The sequence below is a fragment of the Melozone crissalis genome, unplaced genomic scaffold, assembly GCF_028551555.1.
Source record: "Melozone crissalis strain CALT ecotype California unplaced genomic scaffold, PUWL_Pcris_2 ptg000039l_1, whole genome shotgun sequence".
In the NCBI taxonomy this organism is placed as follows: Eukaryota; Metazoa; Chordata; class Aves; order Passeriformes; family Passerellidae; genus Melozone; species Melozone crissalis.
Window position 1 is genome coordinate 7204285 of NW_026535817.1, and position 23188 is coordinate 7227472.

Genomic DNA, 23188 nt, shown 5'->3' on the forward strand with positions numbered 1-23188 from the left:
TTAATGTCACCTCTGGTATTGTCTTCCATGTCAAGGGAAAAAAAAACATCAGCGAAAGATTTTGGGGTTCCTAGGAGATAAAAATTATTCCAATTCACTACAACTGTAGCAACAATATTAAATACAAATACAAAGGGGTCCCAATGTAAAAGTGATTTTCCAAATGTAACTCTGCCCCCACTGCAAACCACTTGCCATGCCCCAGGAGTAATCCCATAGCTCAGGAGTGTGAATGGAAGCACAGCTGGTTTCATCCCAACTCTGGGATCACAGCAAGCAAGGCAAGTTCTCTGTGCCTGCTTTTTACTAATTCTTTCAGGGCCTTTTACCAAGGTTGTACCTTCTAGTGGGTGACTCTTCATCTTTGAGGTCCAATTCCTCCCCAGTTCCAGCACTACATACTAGGATACCACAGTCCCTGGACACCAGCATTTCTAGTGCTGGCAATTCTGTTTCATCAGCTGCTTTCTCTGGCAGAGCCAGAAAGAACCAAAACCCTTCAGGGTCAGGCTCCTCACAGCCCTGACTGCAATAAGCAGAGACAGTTCTCCTGCCCACCAACCTGTGCCCATCACTGAACTTCATCTTCCTGGGCACTACAGGACAAAACACCAGATTTGACTTCCACTTTTCCCCTCTTCACACTCTTATCAGCAGAGTCAGACTCCTGCTTCACTAGGAAACATCACTCCCAGCCTTCCATGGATACTCAGTTCCTGGAGCATTGTTTGGCATGTGTCCAGCTTCCAGAGGGGAATCACCACACTTTGACATTCAAAATGAGTAAAGAAGCTGAAAAGAAAGAGCCAGGATACAGAATCCACAAAAATCAGCTTTAAGGATATAATATTTGAAAGGGCTGATTTCAAATCTAAAGTCTAAATTCAATGATTTTGAATAACCACCTTTGAAATAAATGATCTTGATTTTGTCTCTGATGTTGGCCCTTGCACCTGAGCTTGGTAAAAGTTATACTCTGCTCTCATCTAGAGGCTGCAGGAAAATTATCCACAATAAACCTAATTCCTTCTTCTAGGATTAAGAATTGTATATCATGCTTGCAGTGAAAATCTGTTTTATGCAGTAGGTAGAACACAGGACTGAAGTTTTTTTCAAGTTAAGACAATTTTGCATTTTGATCATAAATATTCTCCGGTAATTTCTGGCAAAACTGTCAAAAGACATTTTATACCATTTTGCAAGAGGTTGTTATTGCAGGAAAAAAGGTAGATTTAGATTTTGCATTTAAACAAAGTGTGCCTGAAACGTTGAGAAGTTGATTTAATGTTAACAATTCTGCGACTCAAGCAGTATCTGGGCCAAAATCCAGCTCCAAAAGATAACAGCAGGCAGGAAAAAGACTATTTCTCAAAAACTTAAAGAAGTAAGCCTAGGAATCTAAGCAGTAAAAGAGAGGATGGGACAGACATATTCTTCTCAGATGCCTTCTCTGTTGAAATTCACCAAGCCTCAATCCTTTTATTAAAATTAAATCTCATGGAAACACAACAACAAAATCCAGCAGAAGAGAGAGTGCCTCTATCTTTGAGCTGCTCTGCAGCACAGAGGTGTTCAGGCTTTTATGGGCTCACTCTGGAACAGAACTGAGAGGGTGCCAAGGCACGAGGCGTTCAGCAAAACACGTTGTGAGGAGTCAGCCCTGAATCAAAACTTGCTCCTGTAAATGACAGGAGATGCTCCTGGAGTGCTCTGTCCTACAGTGCCCTCATCAGTAAGTTCCAACGGGAGGCTCAGGGTGCAAGAGCTCTCAGCAAGCTGCATTACCAAAGGGCTACACCGCCCCTGTGTTTTGATCAAAACCAAATTTTTGGTCATTTTCCAGAATTCTCATACCCATGTTTCAATTTGCTCATCCACAGTAGCAGTGATCTTTCTTTAGGAAAGAGACAGGGAATCATCATACCGGCAAAGTTTTCCAAACAGAATTTTCTGGAAGCAACAGACACCTCCTGGGGACTTCACAAATTGGTCATTGCTTATTTTTTTATAATTTCTTACTTTTAAAAAAAAATCAAATGCCACAAACCCAAGAATAAAAAGAGGAGCTTCCTACACTTAAAATCACTTCAAGCATATTGGTGTGTATCCAGAGATTTGGTGCCCTGTGGATAAATATGGCACCATACAGGTACAAGGATAAATGTTTGCAGGGATGGGATTTTTCCCGAGGCACAAACAGCAGACATAGGTCAGCATTCTCTCCTAGTGTGCAAAATTTCCCTCTGATGGCAGCAGGGTTCCACAAAGGGACAGGGCAGCCAGCTCCCACCTGCCTCTCTTGTAGTTTCTCAGTTCACATTCACTCCTTGGTGCATGTTCCCAATAAACTGAGCACTTCCCAAGGAATGGCCAGCTAGTTTTAACACTCATCTGGAGCAGCACGTAGTGTTATTTTTAGGCTACAAAATCACAAACAGAATTCATTATTGGCAGTGAAAACTGCAATCTCTCGTTCCTCCTTTCAAGAGCACACACTGGAGTGAAGTGCCAGGGGATAAAGGTATGGCATTTAATTTCTGGAAACCTCAAAAATTTAATGGTTATGATGAATGGTTCACATCCTGAGCTCCGAGTTGGAGTATGTTGAATTTAGAAAAGAAGGATAAAGTAGTTTCAGATGCAGTCTTGATCCCCAAGGCAACTCTTCCAGTTTATAATTTTCTTAATTCCCTTTGTCTGTTGGAATACTAAAGAGTCAAACAATGAAGAAAAGAAAAAAACCTCATACACATCAGCTGAACTAAGTAAAGGAGCCCCTTTTCCTCATCCTCTAATCCTTTACAGCAATAATAAAATTAAATGCAAATTACAGCAACAATAGGTTAGAATGAGAGTAATAAAAAAAGCTATCATTTAAAAATAGTAGATTTCTGTTTAAAAGCTACAAAATGTGTACAGTGTGGAAGTAAGTAAAGAGAGAAAAACCATAATCAAGGTGAAGAAATTACCTTTCTGTTGAAGTTTGTGTTGGTTTTGGTTTATCTTTCCCTCAACTGTTTATGTCTGGACTAGAAAAGCTCAGCCTTTCTGTTGTGGGGAAAAAACCTGAATATTAGTTTGCTTAACTGCATTTCATCCTGAGAGCAAGAACAGAGAGCCCACAAGGACCTGTCATCGTTTCAACAGACGATATAACAAAGAAACAACCTGAGGAGATTTTATCTGTCCCTGAAGTATTTTGTGGTCATTTATAACAGTTCTTGCAAGGAGGTTTTCTCATCCATTAATTAGGGTTCATTATGGATTTTAAGCAGCCAGCTTTAAATAATCTACTTTATCAACATTCCTATTTATTTTGATGGAAGCAAACATGAACAACAAGAATCTTTTGCTGACACCTGGCAGTGAGTTCAGGCCAGTGAAGGGCTGGACAGTTTTCCAAGGTGCCTACCTGCCAGCATGTCTAAAAAGGAGCTGCTGAAGACTAAAGATAAATGTTTGGCTGTAATCAATCAGGATGCCTTGGCTTTATCTCAGAAAGCCTGTTTGGCAGCTTTGCTGGAGATCATAAGTCAAAAAATTCACAATAATTATAAGCATTTTTTGTAATGAGGCCTCTCACTGGGATCAACTGTGGTTGAGGTAGGAACAAATCAAGACAATAACAGCATTTGTTGCTTCTCTCTTTAGGGCCACAAATCCACCACATTTCAGAATTTGATCTTTGGGGGTTTTTTTGATACATGGATAAACTGACTTAAACCAGAAATCTGACTACCCCTAAAAGGCAGGTTATGGTAACATCTAAAGTTTAGGACAATGCCTATGACACGCAAAACTTCCACAGGAACTTTTATTACAGCAATTCCACACTCAGTTAACTCCAGACACTCCACTCGCTCACAGTACAAAACTCTTTGGCTTCTGACAGCTTCACAAAGGAAATGTGCCATTCACACAGTGAATGGGGAATGTATTAATTTGCCTTTCAGAGCGCGTGCAGTCCACTTTGCTGCTGGTAATCTGCATAAAACTGGATTAACGAGTCGGGAATCCTCGGGCTCACGACCGTCAGTGCGCTCCGGAAGTGCCGGCCAGCGACAGATTTGGCATGGATGTCTTCCTGAAGAGCTAGGAGGGCTGCTTCCCTGCACACTGCTGTTATCTGCAAAGAAACAACAAAAAACCAACCACACAGCATCATCATTATTATTATTATTATTGTTATTATTATTATCATCATCATCATCATTATCATTATCAACATTATTTGAAGAAAGCGAACCCAAGAACATCAAATCACTCCAAATGCCAAATAATCACAAGTAGAGTTTTCCCAACTTTTTAATTTTTTTTTAAATAAATGAAGTTGTGGGCGATTAGGACATCCAAAAAACAGGATGTAGCTCGAACTTTAAAGCACAGTACATTAAATTTCACATTACAGCATGCTGCAAATTAACTTGCTAATCATATTACCTTGTGTTGAACTTCCCACAACACCCGATAAATTCAAATCCCAACCACCGACGATACATTTTTCCATCCCCAAAGTGCAAGAGCAGATATTCCCAGGCTCTGCGGGCACTTTTCTTTCCCAGCCTTGCACTGGGAAAGAAATAAAAACAATTAATTCCAAAAGGAGGCTCGGAGGAGAGGGGTGTGTGGAAGGGGAGGAAGGTTAAGGTCTCATACCCTGCAATGTGTTTTTAAGCTCTCTGGACTTCAGACAGCGGAAACAGACTGATGCCAGTGTCACTCTAAAGACACATTACTGTGGTGAAAGGAGCTTGTGGAATGAAAAGAGATATTGTGATTTCCAGTGCAACAGGGAAAACAGTGATTGATATTGACTGTTCCCTTATATCTGTAAATGAAAGAGCCAACTGAAACACATTTGTCCGGCTATTCAGCATATTTTCTCTGTTTGTTCACTTACTGAAAGGAGTTCCCTCGCTTATGCTCTGCTAATGGTTGCCAAAGCCGTTTAGTAGCTTTTTAGGGGATTTAGCAGCATGTTTAGGAAGCTTTCACAAGAAAACATGCATGGATTTAGATGGCTTTGTCAAGTTACAACAATATTACTATTAGTTCTGTGCTGCTCTAATGAGCACCAAAGCTAAACACTGCTGTTCCGCATTTTAATGCTTTTCAGGACTTCAGAGACAGCTGAAGGTGGAAATGCAGCTGAGATTTAGTGCACCAGCTTCTTGTGGAGATCAGTAATACATCGCCCAGAAAGTTAACAGAGAGGCCCTGGTCTTTCTGTACAAGTTTTTCTCTAAGCAGACATTGTGACTGCGTCCCCATCTCGAACAGGAATATTAAGCTATTTAAAGAAAAAAACCTGCACCAGATCAAACACCCCTTGCACTCCCTGCCTACCACTGACCCCAGAATTCTTTCACAAGGGAGAAGACTGGTGATGGAAAAACAGATCCCAAGCATTCTGGACTCAGAACCCGTGTTGAAAGAGGGGTCCATTTCCCCTTGATGAATACTCCAGTAAGGCCACAAAATGAAGACACTCTCTGGAAGTTTTCACGGGCATTATTAAAAAAATCCCCCAATGCAGTCCAGCAGGATTTGACTGCCCTGTTCTTCTCACAGACACCATCACCTATCCACAGCATGAAATGCTGAAGCAGGGTGACACTGTCAAGGTGTTCACTTGTCAGCAGCTGGTTTAGTGAAGGAGAAGCTAAAGGAGACACTGTCAAGCTGTCACATCCAAAACTGAAGGAACAGCACTGCCCATCCTATTTCTTCCTGTTTCATTTGTACACCGATACACTCAGGAGGAATTCACCCACAGGCTGATAGCTCTGATGAAGCTTTCACCTGTTCTCTGTGCTCTGCCAACACCATCCTCCTTTGGAGGTGAGTGATGGCAACTCACCTCCAAACGATTTTTTTTGTTTTAATTTCATTCTTAAATACTGAACCATAAGTTCTGTGATAACTGAAAATCACTAGACATGAGGAAGCACCAGAAAACTCCTTATTTTTGGCTTCTTAAAAGCATTTCAGCTGCTTTTAAGGGACAAGGGAAGGCATACATTTAAGGCATAAATTATTGTTCTCCCTTTTCCTGGCTGCACTCAGAATTTTTGTGGACTAAATCTTTTCTATATTATTGAATAATAAACAGCAGGTGTTAGAGCACAGTGTTGAAAATGCAGGCCCTCGTGTCTGGTCACAGAGTCACATGGACTTGTTTCCATTCCTTGGCTAACCCAGGGGATCAGGTTTCTGAGGTAAGAGATTCAACACGGCAAGTTTGATTATTTTGCTTTGTTCAGTATGCAAACTTTAAAAAAAAAAAGTCCTCACAAGCATTCTCACTAGCTGATAAAACTCAATCATTCATGGAAAGCAAACACAAGTAGTGGTGTAACCACAGTGAGAGGAGGGTGAATTCATCTGGTGAATTCAGACCTTATTGGCCTAAGGTCACTGGTCTGTCATGGAGACTCCTTGTCACAGCCACATTAGGACATTTCTTACCAGATGGAGCAACAGAAGGGCTTTTAAATGTCATTTCTGTGGATTGAGGAAAAAAGGGAAGGCCACAGAAGAGGCTGTAACTGACAGCAGAGGAAGGAGACCCTTTGCAGCAAGACATGGATTTTTTTCCAGGCTTAGCAGCACTCCAAACCCAGAAGCTGCATCCACACCACCAGCTTTAAAACCCTGCAACAGGTCCATTCCCAATGAACTTCCCCTGTGACTTTCTTAAATCACTTCTTCTTTTGGCCTCTACAAGATCACCCTGTATCAAGTGCCACAGTCCAATCATCCTTATATAATAAAGCACTTTTGTTTGTATTAAACCTGGCAATTTCAGCAAGTCCTCCTATTCCCTGTGTTATGAGAATGGTGATTCATCTGCTCTTCCCTGCACCATCGATGATTTTACAGAGCTTTATCTCCTTCCCTCCCAGTCAAGTTTTTGCAAGCTGAAGAGTCCTCAGTGACTCAGACCTTGCTCCTGCCCAACCTGTCCATTCTTCCTCCCACCTGCCATTGCTGCCTTGGCCAGTTCTGCCCTGAGCTCTCACTGTTGAGTGCCTGAAGCTGCGCAGGGCACAGAGGGGGCTGTACCAGGCCACAGCTCTGTCCCTGGGCTGCTTGCAGTTCCTTTCTCATCATTGTATTTGTGCTGAGAGCATTTTTCTCAGAACATTATCCACGCTGCCTCCAGCATCTCTTCCCAAGTGACAGTACCTAATTTAGGCCAAATTATTTGTGAATTTGAAGCTTGGGTGATATTATTTTTTCTCCATTGCATTTAGTAGGATGAACAGCATCTGCCTACCTCGATAAATGAATGCTAAGAACCAGCATTACCTACCGGCAAGGCAATTCTTAATGAGTTTCAAATAAAAATACTGAGGGATCTTAATTTTTACCTTTTCAGTACACAAAAAAAGGATAAATAAAAGTTCAGTCTTTTGGATCTCTGTGTGCTGTGAGGAACAGGAATAACATCCTAGTCCTGTTCCAAAGGCAAAAATGCATCTCACTGTGTGGAGGGACAAAATAGATATTTTGTAACTGCATCTGAATCCAGAGTGGCTTTCAGCACCCACTGTAGGCAGTAATGAAGGCATCAAGCAATTGTCAAAGACAGCAGTGATTAAATAGCAACACACCAGGTAATCAGGCTGTACCTACCGTAACTGCATGGGTGCTACTGCAGCAGTAAAGAGGCAGCCAGGTGGGGTAAAAAGCTGCTGAATCTAAGAGTACCAGAGTATCCCCTACTTTGGTTATTATTAGTATCATTATCAAAGGAAGTTTATAAAACAGAATTCTCATTTCAAATGGAGTCAAAGCAATTTACTGACCAATGTGTTCATCTGCTGTCTACAGTCATCTCTTACCATGAGAATACTTTTAAATTCATGTATAAAAACCCAGTGCAGTGCTTTCTTGGAGGACTGATTTATTATCTCAGGAATGATCTTTAAGATCAGAAAATAAATTCATTTAGAATCTGCCTCAAAGTGAAAAAGGCACCAGAATCAAGCTTTCCTGGGAGGAAAGGAGAATTAAAATTTGCTGTCTGAGCCACACACACAGAGATCAGTAAGAATCAAAGCCACATACCAGCCCAGAGCTATGCTACAAACAACGATGAGCCCCGCAGCAGAAAAGGATTTACACCTAGTCGTTCTCTCCTGCCCTGTTCCACTCCCAGCAACAATAAAATGCCCGGTGCCAGTTACTGTTCCCTGCATAACCAGCATTGAGCCCGACCCATCCTTCCCCAGAAACCAATGGTTACACTGGCTGCTTCAGCTGGGCCAATTCTCCCCCATTCTGGCATCAAGCACCAACTCTTTCCAGCCGACTCGAAGTCCTTTTCAGCTTCTTTGTATTTAAAGTGCTCTAAATAGCTTTAAAGAACCTTAAAAAAAAAAAAAAAAAAAAAAAAAAAAGCTCTTCTGTGTTAAAGCCGTAGGTATTTTCAAGAAAGTGGTTTTGTTAGGGCCGAGTGTGCTGGGAACACCTGTGAATGTCGGGTTTAATTGGGCTGCAGCTGGTGTCGATTGTGTGCGCCGTAACTGGCAGCCACTGCCTGGCTCTACATTGTGTTTCATTTTCCTTTTTCCTTCCTTTTTAACTCGCTCCTCCACCCCGCCAGTTAAAGTTGTAAGGGATTGTGTGTGAGAGAGGGATTAGGAGCCTGGAAACAAGAATAGTGCCCCGCGGGTTGTGAATAGCACAAATTGGGGCTCTTCCTGGCGGAGCAGTACCTGCGAGGCTGAGCGCCCGCCGGGCACCTCAAAGGGAGCCGGGACCAGGTCTGGGGATTCGCCTTTCCCGCTCAGCCAGGGAGGGATAAAAGCTTCACACACGGCATTTGAAAAAGACATGAATAACCCCCGGGTCCCGACATCTGTGTCTCACTCGGGTGAATTCCTGCCCTACCCCTGTGCCAGGAGCTGCCTTGTGACAGGAAAAGACTTATCCCCACTAAACAGGGATAGCTGGAAAGCTCTCAGGACCCACCTGGGGCTAAGGGAAAAGGTGGGCATGGATGCCTTTCCAAAGCGAGAAGCTGCTCTGTAGGCAGAGAGGAGACGGGAGAGGTTGCTGACTGTACTCTTAAAATCCACATAAATAATTCAACGCGGCTCCAGCAGCGCACAACTTCCCACAAGGGATTTGTGGGGGGCTCAGAGCAGTGCTGGGCAGAGATGTAAAAATACCTCGAGGTTTGTGCCACCCCCAGCAGGTCACCCCTGCTCGGTGTGGGACGCCACGGCCCCGCTTTCCCCCTCTCTTTGTGCAGGCACCACCCGCTGCCGGCTGCGGGCTCCCGCCCCGCTCTTGTGCTGGCTCCGGTGCTAAGCTGGCCCTTTCATTCACCGATTCAATGCAGCAGACCATCAGAAAACTAATCCAGAAATAAAATAAAAAGAGCCTTAGCTTGCTGCTGGGGTATTGAGATGGGCTCAGGGGGGATTCGACAAGTCGGCATGGGAGGAGTGGGGAGCACAGCAAGTGGGATGAGTTATGCTCCAGGAGCTGCCACAGAGATGTGCCCTAGATGAAAATGCTATTTTAAGATGTCACAAGTATAATTTTTTCTTTAAAATGGAATAAACTGAGAGGGTCTTAGCTGCTGAGAGGTGAAGTTTTTGATGTGCTTCAAAAAGGCCTAAATGTAGTACTTCTCTTGTGTTTCACCTTCCCCTGTTTTATGTATAAACCAAGGCAAGACAAGAAAACAGCTTTTTTCTCTTGACTGCTCAGAGAAATTGTTACAGATTGCTAAAAATCTTGTTCTGTATAGAGGAAAAAGTTTCCAATACTATGGAACTAACACCTTGTGATAAATTTTGACCAATGTTTGAAAGACAAAGAATCACCCTGTATGTGCACCTCCTCATTCTGCTCAGTTCTATGATCTGTGTAGATTTAAATGGGATGGATCACAGAATCAAATAATGGTTTGGGTTGAAGGGACCTTAAAGATTTCCTAGTTCTGACCCCTCTGCCATGGGCAGGGAACCTTCCACTAAACCAGGCTGCTCAGAACTTGGCTTTGAACACTTCCATGGATGGGTATTCACAAAATTATACAGTTATACATCTGGGCATTTTGCAAAGGTGAATAATCTGTTCTAACCAGAAAACGATGAAGTGTATTAGCATCATGCTTTTCAGACAGTATCCATTCACTCCTCAGACTCAGGTGCTGAACTATGGGACCTATGGAGTGGATGTGCTTAGGATATATACATGTTGCTCCCTAAAATTTTCCCAGCTGAAGAGTGAAAGGCCCTCCCAGGCTGCACAAGAGCCTCAGTGAGACAGAGGCATCTTTGATCTCTAAGCATCTATGTTGTAAACTGTTATTATCTTTCCTCAACTTAAAGCACTTACATCTCTACAGTTTTGTATTTAGGAACACTGCATTGGAGTGGATGAGTTCCTACCCTCAGCAATGACAGTCTACAATTAGATATTATTTTCCATAAAAATATAGACTTCTTTTTCCCTTGTTTATTAAAGAGACATTCATTATAAGCAGACATTAGACTGCCTACTTTAAAACAGGTCTGTACTGATGAGGCAGCATCTTTGCAATTTTTAAATGTAAAGGACAGCTATTACTTTTTGAGCAACCTGGTCTAGTGGAAAGTGTCCCTGGCCATGGCAAGGGGGTGGAATGAGATTATCTTTAAAGTCCCTTCCATCCCAAACCATAAACCCAGGATTATGTGTATCCTGTGTCTCTGAGAGCAAATGATCTCTGCTATTCCTGATTCCTTTAATGAGAAATTGTTAAGCACATGTAATTGAATAAAACCAGCTCCTTTAATGATGTCTGTAAGTGACCTTAGCTCAGAGCAGTCTGCACAACTTGATGTACCATTTGCTTATTTGTGTAATTTTGTGGCTTAATGTACAGGTGACCACGTGTGTGGGTGTCCACAGCTTACCTGAGGTTGCTGCATGGGGACACAAAGCTGTCCTGCTGCCTGAATACATCTGATTTGACCAGGAGGGGGGTTCCCATGAAAGGTTCACCCTTTCCATGGTGGCCACAGCAAAGACCAAGTCCTCCTGCTCTCTCCTCCTCTCAGCCAGGCTTCAGAATCAGCTGATGGTGAACCAAGAGCTGAGCCAGACAACTGGCCAGCTGCACATGTGAGACAATCATAGCAACAATTAATGAGGCAGAGTGACCCCAAAATGCTGCCTTTAATTGCTCTTCCAGTACCAGAAACTGAGCAGGGGCTGTGCCCGGGCAGCAGACAGCATCACATGTATCAGTAGCTCCTGCTATTCTATAAAGCTCACACACGCCCAGGGAAGGGAAAGATGAGGTATGTAGCCAAAATTAGGTGTATGTATCATAACTCCAGCACATGATGACAGCTAAGGGGAATAAAGCAGAGCTCTCAATGGTACATGCTAAGTGTCATCACACATACCTCTGCTCATCCCAACATGTTCTAACAGAGCAAAGCCTCGGCTCCATCTGCAAGCTTTCTTTTTTTCTTCCTTCCACTCTCTTAAAAAATATTACTAGATGTGGTATCCTTCCAAGCAATGTATAAAACATGTAAATTCCGATTTCAATTTTGTAACTACAAGCCCAAAACGCAGCTATTTTCCAAGAGGCGCTCCGCCGATATGGCTCCCATCACTTTGGCAGAGACATGGCATAGCTACACCTCTCACAAAGGAATTCCGTAACAAAACGAGTTTTTACATGCTGGGACTAAATATTTTTAAACAGCACTCTCTGCCAACTTCAAGTTTCAGCTATATTTGTGCAACTAAAAAAAAAAAAAAACCCAAAAAACCAAGCCCTCCCCCCCAAAAAAAATCACATGTGTGTTTCTATACAAGATTAAGCTGCATTTCTGGTTAACCTCAGAATTATTTCATTTTTATATAAACATTTAATGGCAAAGTTTAACTTCTTCCCTTCAATGAGGAAAAGGAAGCCAAGCCACTAGAAAAACAGAGTCTTTCTCTGTGTGTGTGTGTGTGTGCATGCACTCATTTTAATTAAAAGTAATTAAGAGAATCCTGTGTTCTCACTCACAGTCTGCTGGTGCTGCAGAGGGCCTGGACACAGAGCCAAGGGTATTCTGCCGAACGCCGCCAGCAAGAGAGATTGGATTATGCAACTAAAAATTTAAAACTGGAAGACTTCATCATTAGCTGTGGCTGTCATGAGTTTCTCCCTAGGAAAAAAAAACTGTATAAAACAGATTTGGCAGCTCCCACCTTATGAAACCTATCAGGGTGGAGGTGTTAAGCGGTTGCTGCGTTTGCTTGCTTGCTTTTCAGATTTCGAGGCACTTACAAGGTTGGGTGAAATACTCAGCCTATTCCCTATTTCTTGCACTGGAAGATAATTCTTTCCTTTCTCAAGTTTAACCTGAGCAGAGGCCTCAGACTCCTATCAAAACAAAGCAAACAAAAGCAACTCTGCAAAAAGAACTGGAAGAAGTGCTCTCCCTTCCCTAAAAATATTATTCTTTGGTCAATAGAACACAGCCAGTCTAAAACTGTCTTTCATCTCCTTTCAGCTCCAGCCACATTTCTATTACATTATATCACCATTTAAAGGTTGCTACAACCCCAAACTTTTGAATCCAACTAGCAAAGAAGGAAAGCAAAAAAAATACTTTTTTCATGGTTCATTTAAACTCTGCCTTTCACCCTGTCTTTGGAGCCATGGCAAATATTGTCCTGATTTGGACCTTACACAGCAGGTTAAAAATAGCAATTGTAGTTACCTACATATGAGCTATCATAATACAATACAGTAAAAGCAAACTCACTCATTTAAAAATAATGACAAGTCTCCTAGAAACTTAGTTTTTCTGTCAATTTGGACAGAAAGCACACAAATGCTGCAATAGTAAGGGTTATACTTTCTTGGTGACACGTGCATTCACATCCTGGGTTGAGGTGAGAAAAGACATTCGGGGAGAACACACATAATGCCTTCAATGGAAGCTCTCTAGCCTTTATTTATTGGGTTCTCAGTTCCTGGAAGGTGTGAGATGTTTCCTGTGGAGTATCTATTTCCCCAGCAGAAAGCTAAAGGAATTTCAAGCTGTTTCTAAGTTTACTTCTTGGAGCTTCCCATGGCACCAGCTGCTCATGTTTCCCAGGAAAATAAGGGAGGAGGACTACTGCATGCCTGTATTCCAGGGAGGCAGAGTGTGGCTGGGAGGACAGGCAGACCTAGAAAGCAATACCATTAAGCCCCAGCAAAATGCCTTTGTGTATGGTTATTACTCCTAAAGGAGGAAGCAAAAAATGCTGGAAAAGAACTTACTCAAGTTCTAATGCAGGGTTTGCTTGTGCAAGAAAAGAAATGAAGCAATTGCAGCAAGAAAAGAAACCATGAATGATGCAAATATATGGAACAAGAAAAGTGAGGTACCAACAATTACCTTGAGTTAAGGACTGATGAAGGGTTATATTTTAATGGAACAGAAAGTCAATTAAGGTGTCTGCTTTTGCATTGTTAATGTTACAATTTGAAATTTGGGTTCCCTCCTCCAGTTGAGGAAACTGAATCCACATAATGTCTGAAAGTCATCCAGATCTGCTTACTCCATGGATAACAGATCTAATTTAACAAATTCTTCTCTTTCATAACTGTAAACTCCTTCTACACTTGTGCCATGTTATTGCAAAAACCTCCATTGGTCTCTTGGGTTTTTTCCCCCTTCCTTCCTTGTCTAGGCAAGACAACGTAATGCAAATTTCCAACACTATGAAGATTTAGAAAACAGGTCACTTGAATTTCTCTTCACAAAGATGCTTCACATTCAAAATTTACCCTCAGCATCTCTGCAAATATGCACGGGGGAAGCAGAGGAGTGTCCCTTCCCCTTCCTCCATGTTGTATGCAGCTTTGCTTTTTAATATTAACAGCATTTTAACTTAGAAGTTGCAGTCTAGCATGATACTCAAACAATTTAAGGCCAGAAAAGTAGGAAATTTATGCTTAGTAGTGTTTAAGGAAGTAGAGGATGAAGCCCAAAGGAGGATGTCACAAGAGTGAGCTCAGAAACTGTAACACAACTAAGGACCACAGCAGAAAGATCACAAAAAGGCACTAAGAAACATGCAAGCAGTGGCAGGACAGTCCTGAAATGATCCTGAGGCACACTTTGAGGGACACTCACAAACTGAAGTCACCATCAGGTTTTTTGCCTCCTGCTGTAGGGCTGCTTTGCCTACCAGAGCCCGAGTGAATACACAGGAAAAGACCATCAGCTCCTCTTACCTGCAGTTGTAGGTGCACTCCTCTTGCTAGCTAGAGCCTGCAGCACACATATGCCTTCTCCTGAACTTCCATAAATATTTTACCGTGCTGATTTGTGTGGCCAAGTTATACAATGACACAATAAAGCACAACTGCTCTCCCTGAAGCCATTCCAGCCTATCTAACAGGCTCAGGAATCACCCAGCAGCCCACTTTGCATGGCACAGAGGACCCCAAGGATGACAGCATCCAACAGCTTCTGCCAAATAGACAGGAGTCTGTGAGAGAGAGAAAAAGGACACCTCAATTGTATCATTGACTTTGTCCTTAGGAGATGCTGCTCTTTCTGCCTTGAGTGGGTTTCTACAACTGGTATTGTTTCCAGATCCTTATCAAGAGTGAGCTCTGATTTGCTCAGGAATTGTCTGTGTGCATGAGAAAGTGTGAACTTTCCACTTCCCTGTGTACTGCATTTACTCATTTCACACTAGATGTACAGATAGCAGGACAGACAGAAAGTCTTAATGCCTCTGCAAAAACAATAAAAGGTGACCAAAAGAATGAGGACGCCACATCCAGGATGCTGCCACAGAAGCACAGTTTTCCATACTGAACCAAAAACCAGATGCTATTTTCTCTCAGCTTTGTAATTATTCAGTACTGCAAAGAGCAGATGTTCTTAACATTTCCCACTTGGTATCATATTTATTACTTTTCATGCTATCTGGAAGATTCTTTGATATCAATCATTTGTTTTTTATGGGGTGAGCAAGTTTTAAATGCATGAAATGTCACGGGGAAGCTGGACTTCATTCCTTCCTTTTATTTTGCATCACACCACACAACTGGTACTTCTCAGCAGCCCAGAGTCGTGAAGGTGGTTGTTTTAGCTCAAAGGGCTGTGATTGAGAAAGCCTCTCTTGTGCTGCAATGTGCCCTTCCCATTTATGAAGTGACTTCCAGATCAAATGGATGACTCTGAGACTTGGAAGGGCATAGCACCACAGCAGCACCGAAGCCCTTTCTCCCCTCACATATCCATGTTGGGAACAGCAGCTGTAGCACCAGGGAGCCTGAAACAATGTGGGACTCTCACTCTGCTTCATTAAATGCTATTTTGCTAAATTAAAGGCCACAAGTAAGTCATATTGTATCCATAAGCACATGCATGCCACAGGCCTTTCCCCTTCCCATATTTCCCTCAGCTGTGGATCATGCAAAATCCCATGGAAGGCATATTTCAACTTTTCAGTTGGGGTTGTTTTTTTTTTTTTGGTGAGAGCAGGACTTTCTACCCCTCAGTGGACACAGCACTCAAACCACACTGACAAATATTATATGATGTCCTTTCCAGAGTTAATTTTTAATTTCCTGACTCCACTGCATGAGAAATTTTCAAATTGTCTTGGCGGTCACTTAGAGCCATGCGCAGACCTAATTGCAGGAGTGAATGCAGTGTCAGCCCAAATGCAAACCTCTGGACTCAGTGAGGAATTTCTGCAGAATTAGTTCCTTGGTTGAATTAAGTTCCAGAGAGACCCACACTCCAAGGATCGACTGCAAACGTATCGCAAAGGGCGAGAGCCTTTCTTGCCCCAGCCTGCAGCCAGGGGAGGCAGGTGTTTTCAATGTGTCACTCAAAAACCTGGTGATTTTCTGTTTTCATTTTTTAATGCCCCAATTCATAACCCACAGATGTTGTGCATGGCTATAAATCTTGGCACCCTCTCCTCTGCGAAAGAGTTTCTCCTGGTATTCAATTTTCTTTGCTTTACCTTAAGTCACCCTAATCATGCTGACATCTACTATCGATGATTATATTAGCCCTAAAAGATCCTTAAACAAATGAAAAGGACTGACTTCCACTCCTAAAGTTCTGCTTCCAATTTTCTAAAGGAAATTAAATAATGTATAAATCAAATGCTGGGTGCAGGCCCAGGCAGCTGAACATCGCTTTGTCCTTTCAAAGTGAAGACAAAGTGTCTGCTACGGAAGGGACGAGCCAAGAGAAATAAAGCTTAACCTCAGCTCCATGTGAAAGTGATTTGGGATAATCGGGGGAATCTGCAAAGAGGTTAAAAAGGGGACCACATACTAACAGGGGAACTTCACACAACGATCAAAAATATATCAAGAGCTGACCCTCACCTGGAGGAGCTGCACAGCCCTGACAGCTTTGTTACACCGGAGCAGAGTGCGAAGGGCAGGAGAAAGAAGAGATGAGCAGGAAGTCAAAAATCTATTTATGGCTGCCATTTGTCATGTTTTGGTAATCTTATCAGGGTGAGTTTTTTTCAGTTTTGCAAGATTTATAACTAAGTACTGCCTGACAACCTTGCAGTGAGTGTGCATACTACTTCCCAGTTCTCCTTTAGCTAGTACACACTACTTGGATTATTAAATCAACCACCAAGGGACTTCTGAATTTATGTACTATTGATGGACTGCTGATCCTTCTCTTTAACACAGTGTATGTATCTAGGAGGGGAAAAAAGCAGTAAAATGTGCTAGATTTCTTCCTGGTATTATTTACCAAGCAAGCAATTGCTTTAATTGCCACAAGGCATTTCTTAGAACTATTGGGGAAGATGTACTTTGTAATATGATTTCTCGATTAAAAGGAGATCCTAATCAAGTCTATACTGCTTCAACATGAGTTCACACTGACATTTTTGCACACAGCAGGGTGTGTTTGAAATCTCTGATCAGCAGTAGAGTTCATGGTTAGGGTCAGCTTAACCCTATTCACATAAAGCAAACTTTGGTGGGGAGAAAAAGATGTGACATGCAGCTGTCAGTGCCCCAGGTGAGTACACTCATAGTTACAAAATATTCCTGTTCTCATCTTTACAAAGTCTAGAATATTTCAGATGTGATGCACATGGCCCTTAAGCTTAGATGGTGGAGAAGTCTCATCTTTACACTTTCTTGAGAAACCTGCAAAATTGTTTTCAGCACTGTCACTTAGCAATTGTTTGGTCTGTCACCACATGAAGTGAGCAGCTGGCAAAGCAGGGACAGCCACAGAACACTTACATGTGAATGTGAATTCAACACACATCTTGCTTAGCTGCTGCAAACCTGTCAGGGAATGTTTCGCTGTTTAAAAAAACCCCAAAACATAAACCCACAAACAAAATCCCTATAAATTTATTTCCCTTTTAAAAAGATGAGCCTGTACACACAATCTTTTATTGTAGAGTTGAAGTACATGATGATTGCAACTGCCATTTAATGGGATACAAATTCATCTGAACATCAAGCACCCCTGATTCAGAACCAACAGGTTTACTGGGCTCACAGCCTTGTAATTTAGTGACAAGTACCCAGGTCTTTCACAAAAGCTATAAAATATTAGAACAAGCTTCAGGAATGTTATTACCTTAAAAGAGGCAATTCAACCAACCTGTGAGCTGGGAGATTCTCCCATCCATCTCCCTGTCTTCTGACAGACCCCCTGCAAATGAAGCACCAGCCCAGCTATGGCTGTGTTTGAAAAAGCAAAGCAAGCAGTGGAACTGAGGGGGATTTCATGGCACCACAGGGCTTCACACAGCCACTGCCAGAATAAATTCCTCTGTCAGACCTCCAAGTTTCACATCACTTTGTCTCCACAGGTTCCCAAATATCAATGGCAAGAAGAAAAAAAAAACAAACCATAAAGAAGGATGGGAAGAACTAGGAAGTTTTCGCAGAGTGTGGTTGTTTGCCATCCTTGGATTTAAACAAAACCAGGCGCACAGTGTGTTACTCACACATGAAAAGAGGAGAGCCAAGAAGGGAAGGAGAGGCTCCTCTCTTTTCCTCTCCCCTTGTTTCAAGAAAGCATCCCTGAAAGCACACAGGCATCTGGATTGGGTTCCTCTGATGTCAGCAAACACCACTGAAGTAAAGCACATGCTTAAATATGTTCCAAACCCCTTTTCTGCTTTTAATAATTGGAAGCTACATGGAAACTATAAGTCATTGAGCAGGACAAGTACCATGAACAAACAAGACCTTTTTTGCCTTTAAGGTGATGGTACTTGGTGGCTCTGCAAAACTTTGGATTCAGTAACATCCACTATCAGAAGGAAAGACAGATTTTAATGCAGGATTCAATCAAATTACAAATGCTACAATTGATGCTCTGGTCAGAGAAAGAAGTTGAGATTAATGACAGTGTGTCACATTCCTTTGGGGCTTTATATTTCTACCTATTTTTTATATATTGGTGTCTCCAGTAAAAGGAAAATAGGAAGAAACTCTGGTCTCTGGTACAAGGCTACTCATCCCTGCCAGGTCATTTTGCTGTGGTCAGCTGCTCAGGCAGTGTGTGGCTGGTGCTCTTGGAGAGTTTGGGAAAGGGATGAGAAATGTGGGAGAGGTCTTTTCCACCAGACTATGTGAAACATTACCTGCCAAGGTAGAGTTAGGCAAAAGTCACTCCTAACAGGAGTCAGCCATCTGACAATCCCTGAGATGGACTGAATGTAGGATTACAGTCTTGGCTCTGCCATGAATTTCCTTTGTCACCACCTAGCAAGCTCTGCTGACACCTGGGATGAGCTGCCTTCCTCAGGTCAGCGCTCATTCATGTCCCAAACCTCATGGACCATCAGCAGTGGAGGGGTTACAGCAGCCACTGCAGTGCCTGGCATGGCAGGGACTGATTCCAGGGACTGCCATGGGAGTTACTGCAGTGGGATTCAATTCCTCAGTAACAGGCAGGATCAAGTCCTAAAGTAGTGATTCCCAGATTTCATTAAGTTTATTCATCCTTAAGCCAATTTACCTGCTGGCACAACTCCCCTGGGGATTGTGCCAGCAAAGACTTTGGCCTAGTAATTTCAGATTAATTTCTGTATCATCATCTTCATGTGGCTTTGGGAAGACTATTTGTATATCCTGCTATAGACCTTGTGGAAGCAAACACTAATTATGAAGGAAAATTTTTGACTCCACAACTACTCTTCCAAAATTAAAAAAAAAAGAAAAAAAGAGTAGTCTAGACCATGGACAGGAATTCCAGATGGAAAAATGTTTAACAAATATGGAAAGCTAATGCTTCCTGTACATTGCTTTGTGAGTTATTAGCACCTAAATAGTCTCCATGGTCAAAGGTGTATTAATGAGCTGGAAGACAAAATGATGTAATCAGGAGAGATCAGCAGTAATTTCTCCTGCAGGAGATTTACATGCAGCAGCCATGTGTGTTTGTTTATGATCTCTACATCTGGTAATGAGCTCTCAATGCCATGGAAAGCTGCGGTGGAATAATACACCCTGTTCCTCTCACGCACTAATTAATGCTCTATTTAATCTGGGAAAAGGCATTTTAAAAATAAACACTCATTTCCAGCAGACCATAAAGAATAGGTAACAACTGAAACACACCACACAGGCCTAAAAACTGGTGTGTAGCAACCTCTCAAGCATTAAAAAAGGTGAGTTTTAACTCCCAGAGTACCACAGGAAGAATGTGTGCACACACCGATCTCTCCAGCACTACAAACACACGCTAAGAGACCCTAGATACCCACAGAGACAATCAAAGCCAGAGTGATAATCTGTAGGAATGACAAAAAACAGTAAGAGAAGGCAGAGATAAAATATTCCCCATGACAGCAAGTGTTAAACTATGTTTTGTGCTCACCTATGGTAACACTGCTGGCCATCACCTCATCCACCTCATTCTGACAGTTGATAATATGAGCAATAAATCTGATTTCCACAATGACAGGAAAAGCAGCCATTGCAAAGATGGTTAGATCATGTATTCCTACTGGAAAAGAAAAGGCCTGGGAGATGGTGTCCAGCCCATCCTCTGCCTGCAGGGCTGGCTGCTGAGGGGGGAATGCAGAGGGGGCTCAGCACCCTCAGCTGCCACTGGAGTCATTCCACTGCTTTTAGCCACTTCACCAAGGCCTTGTCTCCACAGGATGTTAGGCTGGAGCAGCTACTGAATTTACATTCACAGCCTATTTCATTCCAGGATAACTTCCTCACACTGACATGCCCTCAGAAGTACAAGAGCATTCGTCTGTGGCTGCATTTAGCCCTAGGCTGGAGTCTCACAAGGTAACAGAGAATAGAGATTTGGCTTTATCTTACAAACTGTGCTAATATATCTCACCACCCTTTGGATAGGAGCCAACTTCTTCTCTCTAATCTCCCAATCATTTCCCACTGAAAACTTGTACTTTCTTTAGTCTGTGAAAGAAGACAAAAATCAGGAAAATCACAGGGATGGCAGGGCATGGAAAGCCTGTGTGAGCTGTATCCAAGAGAAAATTTCCCTGCCTGAGATACCAGAGCTATGAAATGGCCTCTTTCAGTGACAGAGGAATTGCCATGGTGGCTAAAAGATCGCCTGCTTAGGCTACAAGTATGGAGAAACAACAATTCAGAGACTTGGGATGGCTTTAAAGGTAAATCAGGTAAAACAGATAAACACAGAGCAAATATATGAGTAGAGATTGAAACTTCTCATATATATTGAAATGGCAGTGTGAAAACAGTTTTTCTCCTGCCAGGTACAACTCCTACCCTCCCACTCACACATCCAGGGTACAGAGTTTGCAACTCAGGACTTCTTGTGTGCTCTTCAGCTGCAATAAAAAAAAGCATTTTTGCAGTGCTTTCAGACCCTCATCCACCCTCACTGAGACCATCTGACACATCCCTGCCTCCCCTGTTCGGATTTCCCAAAGCAAGCAGAGGGGACCAAGGGGGAATCACATGTCTGACAGGGACAGTCTGACATGAATGGTGAGTTGTCAAAATGGAACCAGCAATCCTCTAAAACTAGTTTTTGGTTTCAGGAAAAGAATTTGCAGGCTGCAGTCTGCAGATGCATGCCAGGCTCTGCCACAGCTGTAAGTGTAGGTGGGCAAATAGCAACTCATTTCTAGAGGTGGCCACTCGACTCTGCACTTCTACCAAGGCTTTTCTGATAAAAAAATTAGGGTTTTTTGTCAAGTGCCTGAATCTCCATGGGTTCCTAGGTCTTCAGAGCATCTTTGTTCTGTTTAGACTTGCTCTTTTTTTTTTTTTTTTTTTTGTTCAGAGACAAAACAAGCTAGGGCTTCAAACCATGCAGGGTTTTAATGCTGCAGAATCCCCACGTACCCACTTCCTCTCTTTCCTCAGCTCTTCTCTGTCGGATTTACTGTTTACTTACAGACCATATGGGAAACATGTTGGGAAAGCACACATCCGGGTTCACATCCACAGTAAATACTTTTTATGACTATTCCCATGACCTGCAGCAACAGACTAGATCAGTCGCCCACAACTATGTATAATCACACAATCATTTAAATACATTTTCCAAACAGAATACGTTCTGAGATACAGATCAACTAAATATTCCTTTTTCTGAAACCTATTTCCTACAACTTCACCATTTCCACCTGAGACAGAAAGTCTTATCTTTCAACTGTGGAGTCAATATAAACAGAAGAACATGAACACCTGGGTCCATGTACAAGTGCAGCCAGCAAATTATCAGTCCAGGCTGCTCAGTTTTCTTAGCAAAAGAATTATAAATTTGCTTTCAGCAAAAGAGGCTGAAAATAGATGTTGATGCTGGAGTATATCTATCAAAATGTGAAAAACCACTCTTTTTTATTCTCTGTTTCATAAAACCAACTCCCTCTAATTTTAAGTGCATCCAAAAGCAGAATTGCAGAAGCATTCTATTCTGCTGAATAGAGTATAGAATATTTCCCAAGCAGAATATATTATTTAATGCAAAGCCAAATAAACAAAGGGTCAAATTCAACCTCACCCATTCCATTTAGCAACAAAATTGAAAGGAAATCTTGAAAAAGTCATTTTGAATTGAAATTTTTAAAATCTTTCCAAGGTGAAACATTCTGAATTCTGTTTCTAATGTAAAAAGTTAAGTCACTGATACAGAACTAAAGAAATAATTGAATTTAGTGTTTCTGAATAATTTTTTATCAGAAGGAATATTTTCCTTCTGAAAATAAATTTATTTTATTTTCAGAAGGAAAATAAAGCAAAGCAAAATTTATAAAAGTAAAATTAATATCTACATTTTTCCCATGTAAGTAATGAGACCATTTAATCTTATTCAGGATTACCACTTAATCTTATTCAGGATTTGAATTTTTTTTTTCATTTCCAATCAACCTGTGGGTTGAAGAAAAATTTGCTGCGTCCCTGTTGCTTTGGGAAATGGTTCTGATAGTGTTTTAACTCACAGCTGGCAGGAGTGAAGAATGCTTGTAGCTCTCCCCCACCTCCTCTCCCTGCGGAAGCTGGCAAGCTCATCTGCTGCAGGATACTTGGAGAACATCTCCTCAGACAAACTGACTTACTGCATCATGTTCCAACACTTAACTAGAACACATGGAAATATTCCTTTTGTTAAATGCATAAAGATTAAAAAAAATAGAGATTTCACAAGGTAACTTGGCTTTTTAAAGCTCTATGATTTTACGAAATGGAGGTTGGGTGTTGTTTCTACAGGCAGATGTTGGGATACTGTTGTAGCTCTCTAAAAATGAAAAGGGGGTTTCCCTGCTTTTTAAGGAAGGCTTTACCCACAGGTTTTTGAGATGAAGTGCAGAGCACGGTACAGTGCTGGCATTCAGCAAGGCACTGAGCAAGGGCTCAGCTGAAGCATCTGAGTGAGCCTCTGCTGTCAGAGAAGGGTCCTGCAGGAGGGCCCTGCTGAAGCACCTGGGAGCACTCTCTGTCAGGCACAGCCAGCCCCGGGCCTGACCCTGCTCTGCAGTCAGGCTGTTCCTGGAACAGCCCGAGATCCATCTCTGCCGGCCTCCTCCGCCAGCTCCGCTCCAGCTCGGAAAACATCGGATCTGGAAAATGCTTTAAAACTGCACATTTCCGTTCAAAGGGCCCTCTTGTTGTTCTGCTTGTTTGGGGGCAGGAGCAGGAAGGGTCATTACATGGTGGAAAAGCAAAAAAACGCATTTTCATGGGCAATTGCTATATTAA

The 23188-nt window shown here is 42.2% G+C and overlaps 1 protein-coding gene across 1 annotated transcript in view; it reads right to left on the reverse strand.

Annotated features, from left to right (window-relative positions):
* Nucleotides 1-3808: 3808 nt before the first annotated feature.
* Nucleotides 3809-23188, reverse strand: part of SPATA5 (spermatogenesis associated 5) — a 161566-nt gene continuing 142186 nt past the window's right edge. The window contains 1 exon segment of the mRNA XM_054283792.1: nucleotides 3809-4126. Coding sequence (XP_054139767.1) covers nucleotides 3950-4126 — 177 coding nt within the window. The 3' untranslated portion in view covers nucleotides 3809-3949.